The following is a 22404-nucleotide window of genomic DNA, read 5'->3' on the forward strand; positions in this document are numbered from 1 at the left end:
CGGCTAATTTTACGATTTGGGGACTGGTTGGGGGGGTTGGGGCGGCCCCCTATTTCTTGGACCTCATTTTTAATGTCACATTCGAAGTTTACTCCCAAATAACTTTCAATTGAGTCACATATTGGCATGATCGTCCAAAATGCCTATTTGGGGCAGTTTTGGGCTTGGATCGGTCCCGTAGATACTTGGACCCAATTTTTAATATGATATTTGTACTTTACTTCCCAATACTTTTCATTTGAGTTCCATATTGTCTCGATCGGCCCACTTTTGATTTAGGACGGTGCTGTTGGGTTAAGGGAGTTTTAATTATACCCTCCATCATAAGATGGTGGTACACCAATTTCGTCATTCTGTTTGTAACTCCTCGAAATTTTCGTCTAAGAAGATCGACAAGACATTTTAAGTCGATCTAGCCATGTCCGCCCGTCTGTCTGTCGAAAGCACGCTAACTTTCGAAGGAGTAAAGCTAGGCGCTTGAAATTTTGCACAAATACTTCTTATTAGCGAAGGTCGGTTGGGATTGTAAATGGGCCAAATCGGTCCATGTTTTGATATAGCTGCCATATAAACCGATCTTGGATCTTGACTTCTTGAGCCTCTAGAGGGCGCAATTCTTATCCGATTTGGCTGAAATTTGGCATGCTTGTTTCGGTATGACTTCCAACAACAGTGGTGGAAATCGGTCCATAACCTGATTTAGCTGTCATATAAACCGATCTGAGGGTCTTGACTTCTTGAGCCTCTAGAGTGCGCAATTCCTATCCGATTTCGCTGAAATTTTGTATGACGTGTTTCGGTATGACTTCCAACAACTGTGCTAAGTATAGTGGAAATCCGTCCATAACTTGATATAGCTGTCATATAAACTGATCTGGGGGTCTTGACTTCTTGAGCCTCTAGAAGGCGTTAGTATTATCCAATTTGGCTGAAATTTTCAACAGCGGCTTCTCCCATAGCCTCCAACGTAAGTGTCAAATGCGATCCGAATCGGTCTATAGCCTGATACAGCTCCCATATAAACCGATCTCCCTAGTTTACTTCTTGAGACTCTAGAGGGCGCAACTCCTATCCGATTTGGCTGAAACTTACAACTTCCATCAAATCGCATACCTGATATAGCTGTCATATAAACCTATCTGTATTCTTGACTTCTTGTGCCTCTAGAGGGCACAATTATTATCCGATTTCACTGAAATTTTTTACAACGGTTTCTCCCATGACCTTCAACATACGTGTCAAATATGGTCTGATTCGGTCTATAGCCTGAAACAGCATCGGTCTATAGCCTGAAACACCAAAACAGAGATACCGGGAAAATAGCTCGACAAATTTGATACATGGTGGAGGGAGTAAAAGCGTGCTAAGTTCGGCAGGGCCGAATCTTATATACCCTCCACCGTGAATCGCATTTGTCGAGTTCTTTGCTCGGTATCTCTTTTTTGGCAAACAAAGAATAATGCATAAGAACTGTTATGCTATTGGAGCTATATCAAGTTATAGTCGGATTCGGACCATAAATGAATTGAATACTGACCATTGCAGAAGTCGTTGTGTAATATTTCAGTCCATTCGGATAAGAATTGCGCCTCGTAGGGGCTCGAGAAGCAAAATCGGGAGATCGGTTTATATGGGTGCTGTATCATGGTATAAATCGATTCAGACACGCATACGGAAGGTCATCGGAGAAGCCGTTGGACAAAATTTCTGCCAAATCGGAAGAGAATTGCGTCCTCTAGAGGCTCAAGAAGTCAAGATCTCAGATAGGTTTATATGGCAACTATATCAGGTTATGAACCGCCATACTTACCACAATTGTTGAAAGCCATAACAAAACACCTCATGCCAAATTTTAACCAAATCGGGTGAGAATTGCGCCTTCTAGCGGCTCAAGAAGTCAAGATCCAAGATGGGTTTATATGGCAGCTATACTAGGTTATGAACCGATTTGCACCATACTTAGCACAGTTGTTGGAAGTGATACCAAAACACCACGTGCAAAATTACAGCCGAATCGGATAAGAATTGAGCCCTCTAATAGCTGAAAAAGTCAAGACCGCAGATCGGTTTATATGTCAGCTATATCAGATAGGTTAGGTTGAAAAGAGGGTGCAGATATTAATCCGTCTCATACCACTGTGGATATTCACCTAAGCCAGTAATCGGCTTGTTGTGCGTGCTATATCAGGTTATGAACCGATTTGAAACGTACTGCTCAGGAGGTTCAAGAAGTCTAGACCCAAGATCGGTTTATATGACAGATATAACAAAACATGGACCTATTTGGCCCATTTTCACTACCAACCGACTTACCCTAATAAAAAGTGGCTAGCTTTACTCCTTCGAAAGTTTGCATGCTTTCGGTAGACAGACGAACGGACATAGCTAGATCGACTTAAAATGACATGACGATCAAGAATATATACTATGGGGTCTAAGAGGAATACTTCGAGGTGTAACAAACAGAATGACGAAATTTGTACACCACCATCTTATGGTGGAGGGTATAGAAATGGTTGTTGTTCTTTTCGCACATTTGAATACCAACTTTGTGATGGGTATTTCTTTATCGGGCAAATGTTACCAAACAATTATTTTTATTGTTCTTTTCGCACATTTGAATACCTACTTTGTGATGGGAATTTCTTTATCGGGCAAATGTTACCAAACAATTATTCTTGTTGTGTTTTCTTGTACCTGGCAGCCTTTTGTGTGTTGTTCTAATGATTTTTGTCATTCGCCATACCATCCGCACTCGTCCGAGCTGTTCAATATACTGATTGCTCCTTGCTCAGTCAAAACAAGAAAGGAAAAAATGAAGTGTGTGAGAATACAACCGTCTACAACCGTGACGAGCACAAAATTGCAATTATTTGCAAGCCTATGGGTTTGCATGGGATTAATGTCTTGTGTACGTACAAAGTAATGAGCTATAGGGTGAGTATTTTTGCCAACTACTGGTCTATACGCCTAAATACTGAACTCCTCTTTCTTTAGAGACACAAGAGAATAATTATTAGTCCGGTACATGAATACTCGTTTACGGCTATCAAAGTAATTTTGCAATAAAAAAGTGTTTGGATTTACAACGAGAGGAAGGTCCTTTTATCGTAGGCGAAGCTACCAAATGGTTTACAATAAACAAATTTTGTTACATTCAATAATACTACGTTTATGGCTAACATTTGATATGTTGAAGCGAAACATTACACGGTTACAATAAAAGCAAAACTTAGTGATAAAAGTATTTTGTTCGTCGTAAAAACTTCCCAATCGTTTTATTTTAAATTAAATTTGCTTTTTACTAACGGACATGACCATCCGTTTAAACTTTTAAATGCTGATTGATTCTTATCTTATTTCATAGATGATTGTCAAATTATTATTTTTTTTAAACTTAGCGTCTTAACCTAGAAAAACTAAACATTTAAAGACGCTCCTATTTGCGATTCTATTTTGCGTATTTAAATAGGGTTTACTGTTGTCTTGTACCATGGTCAATTTCCTAATTTTCAACGATACTTCGACTTTCATTTTAGATTTTTGTCTTTAATAATAAGACGCAAAGTTAAGGCTCTATAAACCTACCATTTAAAATAAAAAGTCCTTAATATGAAAAAAAATATTTTTTCCCCAAAGGGAATGTTTGCATAAAAAGATGGAAAATTGATCATCTCTAAATTAAGTTGGCTAATCTTTGGGTCGAATCTTTAAAATAAGGAAGACAATTTTACAGTGTAGGATCATGCCTGCCATACCGACCGATTTCCAAATTTTGGGTCTTGGGTTAATAAAATGAGCAGTTTTTATCCGAGTTCAACGAAATTTGAAAAAAGCAAGTGTTTTGGAACCTCAACATGCTTGTCCAATATAGTCCAGATCATTGTTAAACCAATCTACCAAAGAATCTTTGTGGATTTATAAAATTAGCAGTTTTCATCTGGGCGGGTATCAAAATGTCGTCTAGGCTGAACTTAATTAATTTTTACCTGCTATACTTCATATTTAAAGATGTCGTTTTCATTTTAATAAACTGAAACAAACTGGTACTCTCTCATTAAACCAACAAACTGTGCTAATAGCAAACTGTTTAAACAAAAATGTCACATACGCTATTGGATATTTTAATATCATTTCTATATATAAGTTGTCATATAGATTTTGGGAAAGTATTTTTTTCCATTTCATTAGCGAATTTGGCATATAAAAGCTTGTCATATGTTATACCAAAAAATAGTCTGTAATTGTATTTGAAAGTGAAATCAATATGAAATTCTTGTTGGCAACTTTATTGGTGGCATTATTTGCTGCATCCGGCCTTGCCTCGGAACTTTTGGGACTTTTTGCAGATCCTGGTAATTGAGAAGAAGGAAATCAAACATTATGATCTACATATAGTGAATATGATGTTTGGCTACCTCTGGAACTTTCTTCTTTCGATTCACAAATTCCTTTTACTCTTTATTTCATTCACTTGTCTTAGCCAATCCTGGCAAGTGCGTTTACGATGATTTAATTCTATCTCCCGGTGAGGAAGGCGATATCAAGGGAGAATGTTCCCTTCTGTTGTGCAGTAACGAACTTGGCTTAGGCAAAATACAAGGGTTAGTCAAACTATAAAATCTTATATAAATTTTTATGGTATTCTGTTTTCTTCTGCTACATTTCTTTAGATGCGGCATAGAATCGGTTGAAGAACCCTGTACAATGGGTGATTTTATTGATAGTTCCGCCCCTTATCCCGATTGTTGCAAACAGGAGATTATTTGCCCTAAAAGTGTGAGTGATAGCGATGATGGTGATGAACTTGGTTCCCCAGACGATGACTTTGATATTTATGCCAATGATGATGTTGACTCTGACAATGGTTTTGCCAATGAATAAATATTGAAAATACAAAATTTTTTTAAATATTCTTCAATTTGTTAATATAATGCTAATAAGATGTTTGAAAAATAAAAATTATTAATTCTTGAAGTATATTTGTTTGAAACATAGGTTGTTGTTGTTGTAGAAGCAGTGTGTGGTACACTGAGGCGGCAGCCCTTGCGGATGAAGGAATTCATCAGGTCAATCCGGTACATACAACCCTGCTGCCATGGGATTGTAAAGCATAGGTCATAGGTATTTGTTATCATCCAGGGAACGAAGCGAAGTAATCACACTTCAGTCGGTTTGTATGGCAGCTATATTAGGGGCTCCAGGCGTGAAATCGAGAGATTGTTTTATAAGGGAGCTATATCAGGTTATAGACCGATTTGGACCGTACTTAGCACAGTTGCTATAAGTCATAACATAACACTACGTGCGGCTTGTGAGGTCTTAAAAGTCAAATCGGGAGGTCAGTTTATATGGGAGCTAAATCCAAATCTGGACCGCTATGGTCTATTTGCTACCCCAACGATCTACATCAAAAAGAAGTACCTGTGCAAACTTTCAAGTGGCTAGCTTTACGCGTTTGACCGCTATCCTGATTTCGACAGCCGAACCGAAGGACATGGCTATATCGACTCGGAATGTCGAGATGATCAAGAATATAGAATCAATATTTCGAAGTGTTATAAACAGAATGACTAGATTAGTATACTCCCCATCCCGTGGTGGTTGGTAAAAAATTTTTGCAAATTTTGTCCATGAACATTCCACTAAGGAACAGGGGCAAACTTCTCACATATCAATGAGTGCAGTCCTATTCAAGTTGAAACTTAATGACAAGGGGCCTCCTTTTTATAGCTGAGTCTTACATGGCATAGTACCTCACAAATGTTGCCTGCATTAGGAGGGTTTTCCCCTCCGCTGACAAATTTTTCTGATGGTCTCGCCGGGATTCGAACCCAGGCGTTCAGCGTCATAGGCGGACATGCTAACCTCTGCGCTACGGAGGCCTCCCATGGAGGTTGGTATACAAGTAACAAGTAAAGGCGTGCTAAGTTCGGTCGTGCCGAATCTTATATACCCTCCACCATGGAACGCATTTGTCGAATTCTGTTCCCGGTGTCCCTTTTTTAGGTAAACAAAGGAAAGGATAAAATTGTCCGATTCGGATCATAATGAAATTAATGTTGGTGACCATAGTAGAAGTCATTGTGTACAATTTCAGCCAAATCGAATAAGAATTGCGCCCTTTAGGGGCTCAAAACGTAAAATAGGGGAGCTGTATCAGGCTATAGACCGATTCAGACCATATTTGACACGTATGTTGAATGTCATGGGAGAAGCAGTTGTACAAAAATGTACGAAATTAGATTATATTTACGCCCTATGGAGGCTCAAGAAGTCAAAATCCCAGATCGGTTTGATAATTTGATTTGAACCATACTTAGCACAGTTTTTCGAAATCATAAGAAAACACATCATGCAAAATTTCAGCGAAATCGGATAAAAATTGCTTCCTCTAGTGGCTCAAGAATTCAAGATTCAAGATCGGTTTATATGGTCATGGACCGATTTAAACCATACTTGGCACAGTTGTTAGAAGTCATGGCGAAACACATCGTGCAAAATTTCAGCCAAATCAGATAGGAATTGTGCCCTCTAGAGGCTCAAGAAACTCCATTTTTATATCCTCCACCATAGGATGGAGGTATACTAATTTCGTCATTCTGTTTGTAACTCCTCGAAATATTCGTCTAAGACCGAATAAAGTATATATATTCTAAATCGAAATAGGCATGTCTGTCCGTCCGTCCGTCTGTCTGTCGAAAGCACGCTAACTTTCGAAGGAGTAAAGCTACCCGCTTGAAATTTTGCACAAATGCTTCTTATGCGCAGGTCGGTTGGGATTGTAAATGGTTTAAATCGGTCGGTTGGGATTGTAAATGGTTTAAATCGGTCCATAACCTGATATAGCTGCCATATAAACCGAGCTTGGGTCTTGACTTCTTAAGCCTCTAGAGTGTGCAATTCTTATCCGCTTCGATTGAAATTTTGCACGATGTCTTTTGTTATGATATCCAACAATTGTGCCAAGCATGGTTCAAATCGGTCCATAACCTGATATAGCTGTCATAAAAACCAGTCTTGGGTCTTGACTTCTTGAGCATCTAGAGGGCGCAATTCTTATTTGATTTGAATGAATTTTTGCACGAAGTATTTTGTTATGATATCCAACAACTGTGCCAAGTATGGTTCAAATCGGTTCATAACCTGATATAGCGTCATATCAACAGATCTGGGGACTTGACTTCTTGAGCTTCTAGAGGGCGCAATTCCTATCCGATTTGGCTGAAATTTTGAATGACGTATTTTATTCTTACTTTCAACAATTGTGTCAAATAAGGTTTAAATCGGTTCATAACCTGATATAGCTGCCATATAAACCGATCTGGGATCTTGACTTCTTAAGCCTCTAGAGGTTGCAATTATTATCTGATTTGCCTTAAATTTTGTTCGCTCTAATAGCAGAGCAAATCTTTTCTTATATCCTTTTTTGCCTAAGAAGAGATGACGGGAAAAGAACTCGCCTAATGCGATCCATGCGATACCCTAGATCCATTGATAAGTATACCGATCGACTCAGAATCACTTTCTGATTCGATTTAGCCATGACCGTCTGTGTGAGTCCATGTATTCTTGTTATCAAAGTGCAGGTCGTATTTGTTGTCCGATTGTCACGGAATTTTTCACATGCCACTTTTTTGGCCCAAGGACAAACGCTATTGATTTTGAAAAAAAAAATCGGTTCAGATTTAGATATAGCTCCAATATATATCTTTCACCCGATATGGCCTTTTAAGGTTGTAGAAGCCTCAATTTTCGTCCGATCTTCACAAAATTTGACACTGGGTATTTCATTTGAGGTATATATATGTGTGTAAAATTTCATCAAAATCGGTTCAGATTTTTTCATGGGATGTTTTATTTAACGTCTCCATATGTGTGCAAAATTTCATGAATATCGGTCCAGATTTGGATATAACTCCCATATATATGTATCGCCCGATTTGCACTTAAATGGCCGTGGTAGTTACAATTTTCAATCGATCTGCACAAAATTTGCCACGAACTGTTTTGTTACTGATTTTAACATATCTAATCTAATTTCATCAAAATCGGTTCAGATTTAGATATAGCTCCCATATATATATTTCATTTGATTTAACTATTAAGGCTGTAGATGCCACAATTTTGGTCCGATCTTCACCAAATTTGGCGTGGAGTCGTTTTTGTAAAGTCTCAATGTATGTATTTCATAAAAATCGGTTCAGTCTTAGATATAGCTCCCATATATATCGTTCATCCGATTTGGCCTTTTAAGGCAGTAGAAGCCACAATTTTGGTCCGATCTTTACAAAATTTAGCATGAGGTCTTCATATGTGTGCAAAATTTCATAAAAATCGGTTTAGATTTAGATATAGCTCCCATATATATCGATCATCCAATATGGCCTTTTAAGGCTGTAGAAGCCACAATATTCGCCCGATTTTGCATGAGACGTTTAAATTGACATTTCAATACGTGCGCAAAATTTCATTAAAATCAGTCCTAAATTTAGATATGGCTCCAATGCGTATATTTCATCCGATATGGACTTTTAAGGCAATCAAATCCAAAATTTTGGTCACATCTCTACAATATAGGGCGTTAGATGTTCCATTTCATGTCCCAGTGTGTGTCATTAAGATTGGCACAGGTTTCGATATAACTTCCATATAATCTTTCATCCGATATGGCCTTTTAAAGATGTGGAAATCCAAATCTTTTGTTCTATGGTAGGAAAGTCTTACAAGGTTCTAAATTGCTATTTCAATTGGTATCCAAATTAAAGTCTGACTAGATTTCTAGATAAGTTCTACATATAAAAATAGTCGGCACCGCCCGACTTTTGCCTTTCCTTACTGGTTTTATTTGAGTTTCTTGGTGTTGAAATATTTTTAATTACCCTGTATCTATTCTCGATCTTAACATGGTTAAAGTTATGAGTTGGCCTTAGCCTATTTGTTTGTTGTTGTCTGTGAGATAAATTTTAATTGATAATATTTGTCCATTTTAACATCTGTTCAACTTAAGTAAGATAAGCCGTATAAAAGCCGAGAGCAGGTGTTCCAACCTTTTACATACTTTCTAAAGCAAATTCGCATTCCAATTTCACAAAAACGAACTTTGTTTATCTTTGCTTAGCTGTACAATGTAAATTGTTTTTTTTATGGATTACTTTTGCCAAACTAATATTTAAAATCTCAACAGAAATTTTCCTTGTTATTTCAGTTGTTAAATTCACCATCGAGAAAAGTACTCCATACAACTCAACAGGGCCACGCCACCAGAGACTACAACGACCTATTAGTGCTGGTAAGTAGTGATTAAATTTGAAGAAAATAAAATTTCTATCCATATTTTTTTATTTCCCACATCAAAGCTTTACTATTAATAAGGGTGGCCATAGTAAATATGTAGGCTCCTTAATTTTGCCTCTTCCAGTATTGATATTCAATTATTTGCAAACCCCGTACTATTTGGACATGGATTCTTGTCTGTGTTTGTATTTGAACCACTGTATGTAGTAGTAGTAGTTTCACAATTTAATAACAAGCAATTTAATAACAATTTTAATGGGGGTAATTACCGCCAACAGCAGGAACTAACTAATAATCTATGTGGTCTATTGCCTGCCAAGGAGTTAGCGCTACGTTAGAATTGTGTGCAATCATATTGGGGGTTAGAATTCCGCATATGAGACATACCATACCAATTGTTGAATGCTTGATGATTGATGAAATTTAGCAAATGTTTTTAGATGGGTCATACCAAATTTCGTGTAAATCGGTTGAAAATTGTAGCAATTATTATGTCGTAATTACTACAATTTTCAACCGATTTGCGCGAAATTTGGTATTACCCATCTAAAAACATCTGCTAAATAATTCTACTGTAAGTCGTTGGGGATTGCAAATACAAATGCAAATTTTGCCCATGAACACTCCACTAAGGAACAGGGGCAAACTTCTCACATATCAATGGGTGCAGTCCGATTCAAGTTTTAATCTCAATGTTAAGGGGCCTCCCTTTCATAGCCGAGTCCGAACGACATGCCGCAATGCGACACCTCTTTGGAGAGAAGTTTTACATGGCATTGTACCTCACAAATGTTGCCAGCATTAGGAGGGGAAAACCACCGCTGAAAATTTTTTTCTGATGGTTTCGCCAGGATTCGAACCCATGCGTTCAGCGTCATAGGCGGACATGCTAACCTCTGCGCTACGGCGGCCGTTGGGGATTGCATATGAGAAATATCGATTCAGATTTGGTTATAGCTCCCATATAAATCGATCTTCCGAATTGACATATTGAGCCGCTGGAAGCCGGAATTGTTATCCGATTTTGCTGAAATTTCCACATGTTGTAAATGTTGATATCAGATTCGTGTTCTACTCCCAAAGACCTTTCATTTTAATCACATATTGTTATGGTCGGTAAATTTGTCCTCTTTGGTGGTTGTTTTTGGAGAGGGGCGCCCGCCCCCAAACACTTGGTTCAACATTTAGATATCAGATTCGTATTCTACTCTCAAATACCTTTCATTTGAGTCCCTGGGGTGGACCCCCAAGAACTTGGTCCCGAAAGAGGATATCAATTTCTTGCTTTACTCCCAAATAACTTACCCCATATTGCCATGGTCGGTAAATATGTTCGATTTAGGGGTGTTTTGCGGGTGGGGTGGCCCTCCAAACACTTGACTCAATATTTGAATATCAGACTCATTGTCCACTCTCAAATATCTTTCAAGAAAGCACACAAAATTTCGCTTAAATCGCACCAACCATCTCGGAGATCTGGCGTTTCTAAAAATTAGGATAAGGGGGAGGGTCCGCCCCCTCTTCAGATATCAAAAAATGTAGTACTCAATTTTCACCATCTGTGAAAATTTTAAAAAAAATCGGTTCAGTCGTTTTTGAGCATACGGAACAAACAAAAAAACAAACCAATGAACAAACACAAATTGATTTTTATATATAAAGAAGAAGACTAGCTCTGCTGCGGCCGTCAATGCTGTATGGGAGAGGAGTACACTAAATTTGGTAATTCCTGCCTAATTTCAGTTGAAAATGTATTTCAATTTTCCTGTGGATTATTCTACTCTCAAATACCTCTTATTTAAACCCCACATTGCAATGGTCAGTAAAAGTCCTTCTGGGCGTGTGATGGACCCCTAGAGACTTGATCCCAAAAGGGAAAGTCATTGGCTATGGTCGGTAAATATGTCCGATTTGAGGGATTTTTGTTTGGGGGGGTGATCCCCGAAACACTAAATCCCACAATTGGATATCAGATTAGGCGGATTTTGGGGTGCGCTAAAATGACCGTACCATTCTCCGAAATTTGGTGTTTTGAAAATTAAGGTAAGGGGGAGACCCTTCTCCCCTTCACATATCAAAAAATTAAGTAACCTTTTAACATTGGCACATGAACTACCTAAAACATCGTCTTGGGTAGAAAAGTTCAAAAATAATACCGCAAACAACCGCAACGAAATTCCTGTATTTTATTTTTCTTTATTCAAAGGACCGATAGGTTGTCATAACAAAGATAAATGCTGTATTATTATTCATGTTGGCTTCTCCAAATTAGCGCCATCTGCTGGTTGTTTTCAATTGGATCAACTAAATCCAATTGAAAACAGCCAGTAGATGGCGCTAATATAAATGTTTGTGCTACTCACTTGGAGTCGATCATCGTGTGTTGATTGTCAATAAATCTGACTGCCTATATTAAATTGTCGTCATTTAGTCTTTTTTTAAATCAAATCGACATATCTTACGATTTTCTGTGGTAAAGAACTAATTTGGTGTATTGGCGATAGTTCTTACCAATATGCAAAACTATGCAAAACTTTTGTCCAGGAACATGTCGTTTGGTTTTGTCTATCTATGAGCTGAAAATGGTTGCAACATTAACGGTAAGGGTTATAACTCCTGCAATCACGCTGAACGTCATAATTTTGGGGGTATGGCGGCCTGTATTTATTTGTGTCCCCACACATTAAATAAATCACACAGTATCCTGTTAGGTCATTATGTTTGATCAAATGTTTGGGGTGAGGTGGTCCGCTAGGTATATGAGCAGAATAAAGATATCCGATTCGTAGTTCACAATCTTATACTTTACATATAATCCCATATTGTTATGATTGACGTTTACAGCCGTTTGGTAGAGGGCGTCTATAGGAGGGTTATACGCCACACCCCATCTGCCACTTGAACACAAATTTCAATGACACACTTCACTCAAAAATATTTGTTAATTGATCGCCCATTTTTTAAATGGGTCCAGGCATACTGGAGGCGATTTTAGGAGGTAAAGCACCACCTGGATTCTAGGACACAAAGTTTAATGCCATATTCGTAATCTGCTCCTAAATATCTTTCATTTGAGCTTCATCTAGCTATGCTCGAATAATATTCCCATTTGGGTGCTTTTTGGGGGTGGGGGCGACCCCTAATTACTTGAACCTCATTTTTTAAGTAATATTTGTAGTCTACTCCCGAATACCTTTCATTAGAGTTCCATGTTGATATGTACGTCCAATATTTCTGTTTGGGGGAGTTTTTGGGATTGGGCGACCCTTTAGACACTTGATCCAAATTTTTAATTCCATATTCGTGTTCAACTATCCAGTACCTTTAATTTGATACCCATACTGTCCCCATCGGTCCACTTTTGATTTTGGGTGGTATTTTTAGGGTAACGGGAGAGGGCCGCCCCTTCCAATATCATTTGAGTTCCGTGTTGATATGTACTTCCACTATTTCTTCTTGGGAGAGTTTTGGATACTTGATCAACATTTTTAATTCCATATCCGTGTTCTACACGTCAGTACCCTTCATTTGACACCCATATTGTCCCCATCGGTCCGCTTTTGGTTTTAAGTGGTGTTTTTAGGTTAACGGGTCCGCCCCCTTCCAATATCAACAAATTATAAAATCTATCCCTCTTCCTGGCCATATTCGTAATCTGCTCTCGAATACCTTTCACTTGAGTCCCATATTGTCATGATCGTTCAAAAAGCCTATTTTGGGGGATTTTGGGGTCGGGGCGGCCCCCCCAGTTGCTTGAACCCAATACTTTATATGAAATTCGTACTCTACTCTTGAATATCTTTCATATGAGTCCCGTATTGTATCGATCGCTCCACTTTTATTTTTGGGTGGTACTTTTGGGTGAAGGGGGAGGGTCCCCCCCCCTCCAATATCAAAAAATTATATAGACTATTGCTCCTTTCAGGCAACCCTACATAGTGGTCGAACGCGTAATGCGCAGAAACTTAATATTGATAAAGGTCTTTGGGGATTGCAAATAGGCCATATCGGTTCAGATTTCGATATAGCTCCCATATATACTGATTGCCTGATTTGACTTCTTGAGCCCCTGGAAGCCGAAATATTTGTCCGATTTGGCTGAAATTTTGCACGTGGTGTTCCGTTATGACTTCCAATAACTGTGCCAAGTACGGTCCGAATCGGTCAACAACCTGATATAGCCCCTATATAAACCGATCTCCCGATTTGGCTTCTTGAGCAACTGGAAGCCGCAATTTTTGTCCGATTTGGCTCAAATTTTGCAGATAGTGTTCTGTTATGAATTCCAATAACTGTGCCAAGTACGGTCCAAATCGGTATATAACCTGATATAGCTCCCTTATAAACAGATCGCTCGATTTGATTTCTTAAGCCCTTACAAGCCGCAATTTTTGTCAGATTTGGCTGAAATTTTGCTTGTAGTCTTTTGTTATGACTTCCAACAACTGTGCCAAGTACGGTCCAAATCGGTCTATAACCTGATATAGCTCCCATATAAACCGATCTCCCGATTTGACGTCTTGAGTCCTTACAAGCCGCAATTTTTGTCTGATTAGGCTGAAATTGTACATGCGGTGTTCTGTTACGACTTCCAACAAATGTGCAAAATACGGTCTAAATCAGTCTATAACCTGATATAGCTCCCTTGTAAACCGGTATCTGGATCATCCTTGTTCGGTTCCTAGAAGCTTCAATTTTTGCTGGTTTGACAGAAGTTTGGTATGCAGAATAAGATTATGCCCAACAACTAAATTTATTTTGTATACATTTTTAGCATAATCCATGGCGGTGGGTTCCCAAGATTCGGCCCAACCGAACATGGCACGCTTGTTTTTTAATCTCAACATACTGCACATCAGATAAAACTGCGAGCATTAATTAACTTGTGTGAGATACTGTGACATTGGCATAAATAGAATGCCACCCATTTATAAACTTCTCCCCAAAAATGAGTCGAACTGCTGAACTCCGTTCAAACTCGGCCATACAAAGGAGCTCCTTTAACATTGGGCTCAATATTGAATCGATCAGCACTCAGGGATATGTGAGAAGATTGGCCTCCACTGTTCCGTAATGGAGTGTTTATGGAGAAATCTGCTCTTCCAGATTTTGTTGGAATTTTTTTTTTAAGAAAAAGTATTTTTTCTTAAATAATGTTCTCGTTTCTCGCAAAATGTCCCCTATAAACTACTCTTTTTTGTATATGTTACTATTGCCTCTGGGGTACTTATAATGCACGATTACATTTGCCTACTTTTCAAGTTCGTGTAAAAACCAGCAGACTGAACTTGTTGCAATCAATAAACTGCAAAGTCCTTGATACAACCCCAGAGCGGAAGACATGGTGGAAAGAAAAAAAAAAAATCATAAAATTGCAAACTTTAATATGGCCTAAGAAGGGTATTACTCACGAGCAACACACACTCACACATACACATTCGCTGTGGAGTGTGATGTCCTATTAAAAGCGAGAAAGTAGACAAGAATGAAGGCAAAAGAAGTGCCTTCTTAAGGGCTGATCAAATTGATTTAGACATGCAAGTTTTACCGCCATATAACACTTGCATATAGGGTATAGATACATGGGAGGAATCAAGTGTGTGCATGTTTGTTTTTTTGTTAGTTAAAAAGGAAAAAAGTATAACAAACTTTTTTCGAAGTCCTTTAAAGAAGGAATATAGTTCAAAAAAGTTAGAAATAATATAATTTTTTATTTAAAGTATTAACGAATTTGAAGATTAAGTGAACATTTTAAAACTTCTAACGATTATTAGATTGTTACATTTTCAAGTTTTTGCCTATTAGGGCGATGATCATTTTGACGTGGCAATTGCGGTTAATGGAAGTTTTCCAGCACTCTAAGAGATATACTTCAGGAAGCTCTACGTGCAACAGCGAAGTGGACTACCGAAAGTAATCTAGGCGTATATCCGTGCAAGACAGACGTAGTCCTTTTCAGCAGCAGATACAAGTTACCTATAGTGGCACTCCTTGGGAGGAGAGAATGTTCCATTTACAGAAAGCACAAAATACCTGAGTGTTTTGCTGACAGTAAATTGAACTTCAAATCCAACATTTTGGAAGGGGCAACAAAGGCAATTTTTGTCTTATACACCTGCAAGACAGCCACTGGCAAAGGTTGTGGGTTTAGACCGCGTGTCATGCATTGGATATATACTGCAGTTGTCAAACTTATAATGCTATATGGTGTTGTGGTCTGGTGGACGGCACTTCAAAAGTCCACCCACTGCTCAATACTTAACCGGATCCAAAGGATGGCTGCACTAAGGACGATACCATCTGATGCACTCAATTTTATGCTACATCTTCTAGACATTGTGGCTAGACATATTGCAGCGACCACTGACGTGAGGTTAAGGGAGCTTTCTCATTGGTCATGTGGCGGCTACGGACACTGTGTTATCCTTGATACAATATCCGATGTTCCAGGCAGTGTGGATTACACCCTACCTGAGCCGCTTTTTGATAAAAAGTACTGTACCACTATTTCTGATAGAACCGGAACTATGATATCCCTGGTAACAGAAGTTATATAGACTTCTATATGGATGGTTCCAAACTAGACGACCAGGTGGGCTTTGAGGTGTACTCTAAAAATCTTGAATTGGTCATATCGAACAGGTTACCCGATCACTGCAGTGTGTATCAAGCGGAGATCCTTGCAATTAAGGAAGTGGTGGAATGGCTAAGATATACGATTGGCATTAAGATCTTCTCAGACAGCCATTAAATCCCTGTATAACGTATTTCTGAACACAAAAATCCCCTTAGACTGTCGCAGATCTCTCAACGAGATGGCTGAACAGTTAAAAATTCACCTGTACTGGGTGCCTGGCCACAGATATATCGCAGGGAATTGTAAAGCGGATGAGCTTGCGAGACTAGGAACTACCCTACACATTCCAGGGATACTGAAATCTGTGGATATGCTTCTAGTGACATGTAAGCTAAGTTTTCAGGACCAGGCCCGAAAGACAACGAATGATAGATGGTCACAAAAGGGGGGCTGTGAGCATTTTAAAACTATGTGGCCTAATCTAGATTTGAAGAGGTCTACCGCTTTGCTGTCATTGGATAGAACATACGTCTCAGTCATTGTGTCCGCCATGAAAGGTCACTGTCCAATCGGAAAATATGCTGACAGATTGAAGATTGCCAGCAACGACTTTTGCAGAAGCTGTAAGGACATCGAAGAAGAAGAGACTATTGAACACCTTCCATGCGTGTGTCACGCACTAGCAGTCAGAAGGAGTTTCACTTTAGGTTTTCATTTCATTGAGAACCTGTCTGATTTAGCGGATGTGAAAATTCGCATGTTAGTGGGTTTTTTTAAGCGATCTGAATGGTTCAACAGTAGGAACTATAAGGCATCTTCCTTCTTCTGTGCCTGTGGTATCACAATGGGCGAAAACGTCTAAGTAAGTCTGATGGCATACTACCACCTAAACCTAACCTAACCTATGTTGTACTTATACTGAATTTATTGCAAAAACGCCTCTATGATATAAATACCACATTAACCACGCTCGACAATCCTGTCTATTAGCTGTACTTTTCCCAATGCATGTGTTTTTGTGTAATGACAGATTTTTTGTCTACACAATTACACTATTCCCATGGTATACACATGATTTTGTGCATGTGTTGGAAGTTGTATTGATGACTGCGAATGTTGGACAACGACAACGGCTCTCGCTGTTGCTCCGTGTAGCCAAGTTTGAATTCCGGCCGGGTTCTGCCGAATTTGTATACCCTTAACCATAACTCCTCGAAATATTCCTCTGAGACCCCATAAAGTATATATATTATTGATCGTCATGTCATGGAATTTTGCAACAGTACTTCTTATCAGTGTAGGTTGGTTGGGATTGTTAATGGGCCATATCGGTCATTGTTTGGATATAGCTGCCATATAAACTGATCTTGGATCTTGACTTTTTGAGTCACTAGAGGGCGCAGTTCTTATCCGATTTGTCTGAAATTTAGCATGAGGTTATTTTTTATGATTTCCAACAACTGTCCTGAGTGTGGTTCAAATCGGTCTATAGCTTGATATAGCTGTCACATATACCAATCTAGGGTCTTGACTTCTTCAGCCTCTAGAGGGCGCAATTTTTATCTGATTTGGCTGAAATTTTGCATTAGTTGTTTTGTTATGACTTCCAACAACTATGGTAAGTATGGTTCAAATCGCCTTATCAACCGATCTTGAATCTTGACTTCTTGAGCCACTAGAGAGCTCAATTCTTATCCGATTTGGCTGAAATTTGGCAAGAAGTGTTTTATTATGACTTCTAACAACTGTGCCCATTATGGTTTTAATTGTTCCATAACTTGATATACCTGGCATATAAACCGATCTGGAATCTTGGCTTTTTTAGCCTCTAAAGGTCGCTTTTATTGTCCGATTTGGCTGAAATTTTGTACAACGACTTTTCTCACGACCTTCAACACACGTGTCAATTATGGTCTGAATCGTTCTATAGCTTAATACAGCTCCCATATAAACCGATCTCCCTATTTTACTTCTTGAGCCCCTAAAAGGCGATATTTTTATTCGAATTTTACACAACGACTTCTACTATGGTCTGGCTTTTACTTATTTTAATTTTAAAACTTATTCTTTAAAATTATTTCTTTATTTTTTAATTAATTTTGGTTTTTAATTTTTTAAAATGATTTTTTTTTTTGATTTTTTAAGTTTATTCTTTAAATTTAAATTTTATTCTATAATTTTTTTATTCCTTAAGTTTTTTTTTAATTTTTGTTTGTTTCATATTTTTACCTGATATACCCTTTTGCCTTTCATTCTGTGTTAAGTTCTGAATATGCACAAATGTTGAACTATAACACTTTGTTATACACCACAGGATTTCAAATAACGCTCTCATTTCTGTGGTCACAGCATAAAGGCTTCTGGCCTTTTGTTATGCCTTTTTGTGTGTGTGTGTGTGTGTTAGTGCGTGTAAACCAGAAGTACAGCCACCATAAATTATTACAGCTCTTCTCATAGTCCCAGATATTCGAAATGTTGAACCACAGCATATGGTTTTGTTGCTGTGGAAATTTATAAATGCTTGGTCCATTTTCCACCTGAACATAAAAATTGTTCTTGCAAAAATAAATTGACCCTTTTAGCAATGGCGAAATTGCAATAATTTTTCACTAAAACCACAAGCATTACAAACGCCGGAAACAAACATTGACATTTTGGGTAGAAATTTTCAAGGTGGAGTGTAATTTAAAAACATGTTGAAAAACAATACAAAGTTAAAGTTCGACCACATAGAATACTGTACAGTCAACTCCGATTAATTGAAAACGGTTTAATACAAAAACCTTGTTTCACATATCCGATGTTTTCAATTATGCGAAGTCCGGATAATTGAAATACGTTTCAATTAACCGTTGTTTGAAGAATTTAGTATGTTTTTCATTAGAAGAAGTTCAGATATACTAAATTTTCCCATGAACATTCCATTTAGAAACAGGAAATACTTTTCTCATATCAATGAGTGCAGTCCGATTAATGTTTAACCTCAATGATAAGGGGCCTCCTTTCTTATGCCGAGTTCGAATGGCGTGCCGCTTAGCGACATCACTTGGTAGAGAAGTTTTAACATGGCAGGATACCTTAATATGAAGCCAGCATTAGTAAGAGGATAACCACTGCTGAAAATTTTTCTGATTTTCGCGCCGGGATTTGAACCCAGGCGCTCGGCGTCATAGGCGAACATGCTTACATCTTCGCCACTGTGATCTCCTAGTTTCAGTCAAGAAGATCAGATATTACTTATTTTTAGTGAAATGTGTAAAAAAGTCCTTAAAATCAATAGGTCCAAGTGATTGTTTTCAAATAAATGGTGTTCAAATAAGCGAATTCGTCTGCATTCTCTCTAGCATGGATAGCATTTGTTAAGTTTTTTGTTTGGTATCTCTTCAAAGGCAAGCAAAGGGTAATGGCTAAGAATATATCAGGTTATGGACCAATTCGGGCCATATTTCGTTTGGATAATGAAGACCATAGAAGAAACAAATGCAAAATTTCATGGTAGCCCTATAGGGGGTCAAGAAGTAAAACGGAAGGTCGGTTTATATCAGGTTATGGAATAATTCAGCCCATATTTGGCAAAATTGCAGTCACATTGGATAAGAATTGCACCCTCTAGAGGCTCAAGAAGCGCAGAGGTTAGCATGTCCGCCTACGACGCTTAACGCCTGGGTTCGAATCCTGGCGAAACCATGAGAAAAAATTTTCGTCTTTGATTTTCCTCCTTTAATGCTGGCAACATTGGTGAGGTACTATGCCATGTAAAACTTCTCTTCAAAGAGGTGTCGCACTGCGGCACGCCTTTCGGACTCGTCTTTGAGCTCAAACTTGAATCGGACTGCACTCATTGATATGTGAGAAGTTTGCCCTTAGCGGAATGTTCATGGACAAAATTTGTTGTAGAGGCTCAAAGAAGTAAAATGGAGGAGGCCACCGTAGCGCATAGGTTAGCATGTCCGCCTATGACGTTGAATGCCTTGGTTCCTGTCCTGGCGAGACCATCAGAAACATTTTCAGCGGTGGTTTTCCCCTCCTAATGCTGGCAACCTTTGTGAGGTACTATGCCCTATAAAACTTCTCTTCAAAGAGGTCTTGCACTGCGGCACGCCGTTCGGACTTGGCTAGAAAAAGGAGGCCCCGTATCATTGAGCTTAAACTTGAATCGGACTGCACTCATTGATGTGTGAGAAGTTTGCCCCTGTTCCTTAGTGGAACGTTCATGGGCAAAATTTGCATATCGAAATATGGACCGCTATAGCCCGTTTACAAACCCAAACGTGTTTATAAAATTTTAAAAAGTTCACTTTTTAGAAAGAATTTACTATTTAACCGGTTTTTTAAAAGTCTCAAAAGCTTTAACCGGTTAGAAAAAAAAATATTATTCGAATAGATCGAAAACCGGTTTTTGGGAAAAAGCCTTTCTCAATGGCTTCCTGGAATCGTGGCTTTATTAGCCGCTACAACATTTTGTCGCTTGTTTATCAGAGCGGCTTGTATGACGTTGGGGTGTGGGATAACATTTGCTTTTGCTTATGAGCTCTAGCTTTTGTCTATCCAATAAATCCCGGAAAACACCTTCCAAAAGGCACGACTTGAACATTCTTAGAAGAAATTTCGCTTTGTTTTCAACAATCTGTTCATAATTTTTATATTGGGTTGCCCAAAAAGTAATTGCGGATTTTTTAAAAGAAAGTAAAAGCATTTTTAAAAAAAACTTAGAATGAACTTTAATCAAATATACTTTTTTTACACTTTTTTTCTAAAGCAAGCTAAAAGTAACAGCTGATAACTGAGAGAAGAAAGAATGCAATTACATAGTCACAAGCTGTGAAAAAATTTTTCAACGCTGACTATATGAAAAATATCTCCGCTTTTGGGCTCCACATATCAAGTTTTTTCATCACAATTTAGTATCCAAGGTCCCAAGGGTTTCGGTTTATGTCTTCTCCTAATTCATCCCACTTTTCTTTCTTGCTCCCTTCCATTGCGTCAGCGAGTAACTTTTTTGTCTGTCTCAGTCGCGTTCTTGTGGCGAGCTCTCGAGTATCTCTGTCTTAGTTTGATGCAATTGCTTCGTTGCTCAGCTATCACGTCGTTCCACGAGTGTAATTTACAAGTTGACCAATTAACATTCTATTTGGGAACAGGATCAAACTTTTCGCATATCAATGAGTGCTGACCGATTCATGTTTTATGCTCAATGATGAAAAGGCCTCCTTTTTATAGCCGCGTACGAACGGCGTGCCGCAGTGCAACACCTCTTTGGGGAGAAGTTTTTACATGGCTGCCATTCCATTTTTTCACCATGTATACCGAGGTTCTTTTCTCCTCAGCTGTTTGTGTCTTGACTGGTCCCACAATCGACATTAAGTCTGATGCATTACGCGATCGCTGCGCTTGTCGGTTAATTTCTGCTAAGATTTTTGAGGTGTCAACGGCTTGCTCTCATTAGCTATGTCTCGTTCTCTCATTAGCTATGTCGTTCTACTAGTGTACTGCCCGGCACAGATAGCTGTAAGCACCACACAGGCTGGAACATTGAGGTTGGATTTATGTGGTGTTCATTGCTGTCACGAGAAGCCACAGGTTGCGGATAGTGGAATGTTCCATACGGAGTAGCTGTAACTGCAGTCGCGGACAATCAGCGGTAACGAGCGGAGAGTCTCAGTGAGAGGCTAGGCGGCACCGGCCCTTGCACAAATACTGAGTGCCTATGATGCTCGATATGAGAAGGCGGGTTATTGGCGCCTTTAAATAACCAATGGCCATCCCGTTCCCGCGGCGTTCGGTCCTTTTGGCAGGAACGAGCTTGATGAGAATCGCCTCCTTCACATGAAAATGTGGCTACAACAACAACAACCAGTTTATTGCAGCTCTATTTTCCTTCGAATTTCCACTATCGACAAAACGTCTGGTGCATTCCCCGGCTGCTGCGCTTATCGTTTTTTTCCGCCAGGAGTTTTGTAGTGTGGAGGGCTTGCCCTCATCCTCCTCTCAATTATTGTTCTCTCGTTAGCTTAGTCGTTCTAACAGTGCACTGTGGCTCTATTTCCCCTTGTCTGTTTGAGTCTCGGCATGGATTTATTGTATTCGCTCTCTATGATGCTCATCACTCGTCCCACTGTCGACAGAACGCGTAGTGCATCCTCTGACCGCTGGGCGTGCCAGTCAATTTCCGCTAGAAGTTTCGTGCTGCCGAGCTTGTTTGACTTCCACTTTCGTGTGAACGCATTCATGCCCTCGTTAGGTGTGTCTCTTTCAGTATAAAAGGAAACCCTGATATACTGGTGGTACTTTACTCAGTAAGTGGTGGTACTTTACTCTGTTATTTTCCCGATTATTTCTTCGGACGCAATGGTGATATCCGGTATAGTGTCATAGCAACCGGTTGGCCTTATGGTTGGTAAGTTTTCGCTGTTTACAAAGAGTATTCCAGTTATTGCGGCCATGTCAAGAGCTTGTCTTCCTCCTGATTAAGCCATTGATATGCCCTATTTTATCGCTCTAGCGTTAAAATCGCCAGCTACTATATAAAG

The 22404-nt window shown here is 38.9% G+C and overlaps 3 protein-coding genes across 4 annotated transcripts in view; 2 read left to right on the forward strand and 1 right to left on the reverse strand.

Annotated features, from left to right (window-relative positions):
• LOC106092197 (nucleoporin Nup43) overlaps positions 1-9292 on the forward strand; it is a 65530-nt gene extending 56238 nt beyond the window's left edge. The window contains exon 4 of the transcript XR_009397314.1: positions 9209-9292. The gene's annotated coding sequence lies outside the window, so the exon portion shown is untranslated. The remainder of the gene's footprint in view (positions 1-9208) is intronic.
• LOC106092194 (myb-like protein H) overlaps positions 1-22404 on the reverse strand; it is a 133858-nt gene that overhangs the window by 20713 nt on the left and 90741 nt on the right. The window lies entirely within an intron of this gene.
• LOC106092198 (uncharacterized) lies at positions 4251-4891 on the forward strand. Its single transcript, XM_013258978.2, has 3 exons — positions 4251-4355; positions 4484-4604; positions 4674-4891. Exons 1-3 carry the CDS (start codon positions 4268-4270, stop codon positions 4882-4884), a joined length of 420 nt encoding a protein of 139 aa, XP_013114432.1. The 5' UTR covers positions 4251-4267; the 3' UTR covers positions 4885-4891.

This window comes from Stomoxys calcitrans, chromosome 2, assembly GCF_963082655.1.
Source record: "Stomoxys calcitrans chromosome 2, idStoCalc2.1, whole genome shotgun sequence".
NCBI lineage: Eukaryota > Metazoa > Arthropoda > Insecta > Diptera > Muscidae > Stomoxys > Stomoxys calcitrans.

Excerpts from the sequence above, each read along its gene's own strand:
- LOC106092198 (XM_013258978.2), top strand. The coding sequence starts at position 4,268 with ATGAAATTCTTGTTGGCAACTTTATTGGTGGCATTATTTGCTGCATCC. Across the intron at positions 4,356-4,483 it reads GGGACTTTTTGCAGATCCTG|CCAATCCTGGCAAGTGCGTT; the intron begins GTAATTGAGAAG and ends CACTTGTCTTAG. Across the intron at positions 4,605-4,673 it reads GGCTTAGGCAAAATACAAGG|ATGCGGCATAGAATCGGTTG; the intron begins GTTAGTCAAACT and ends ACATTTCTTTAG.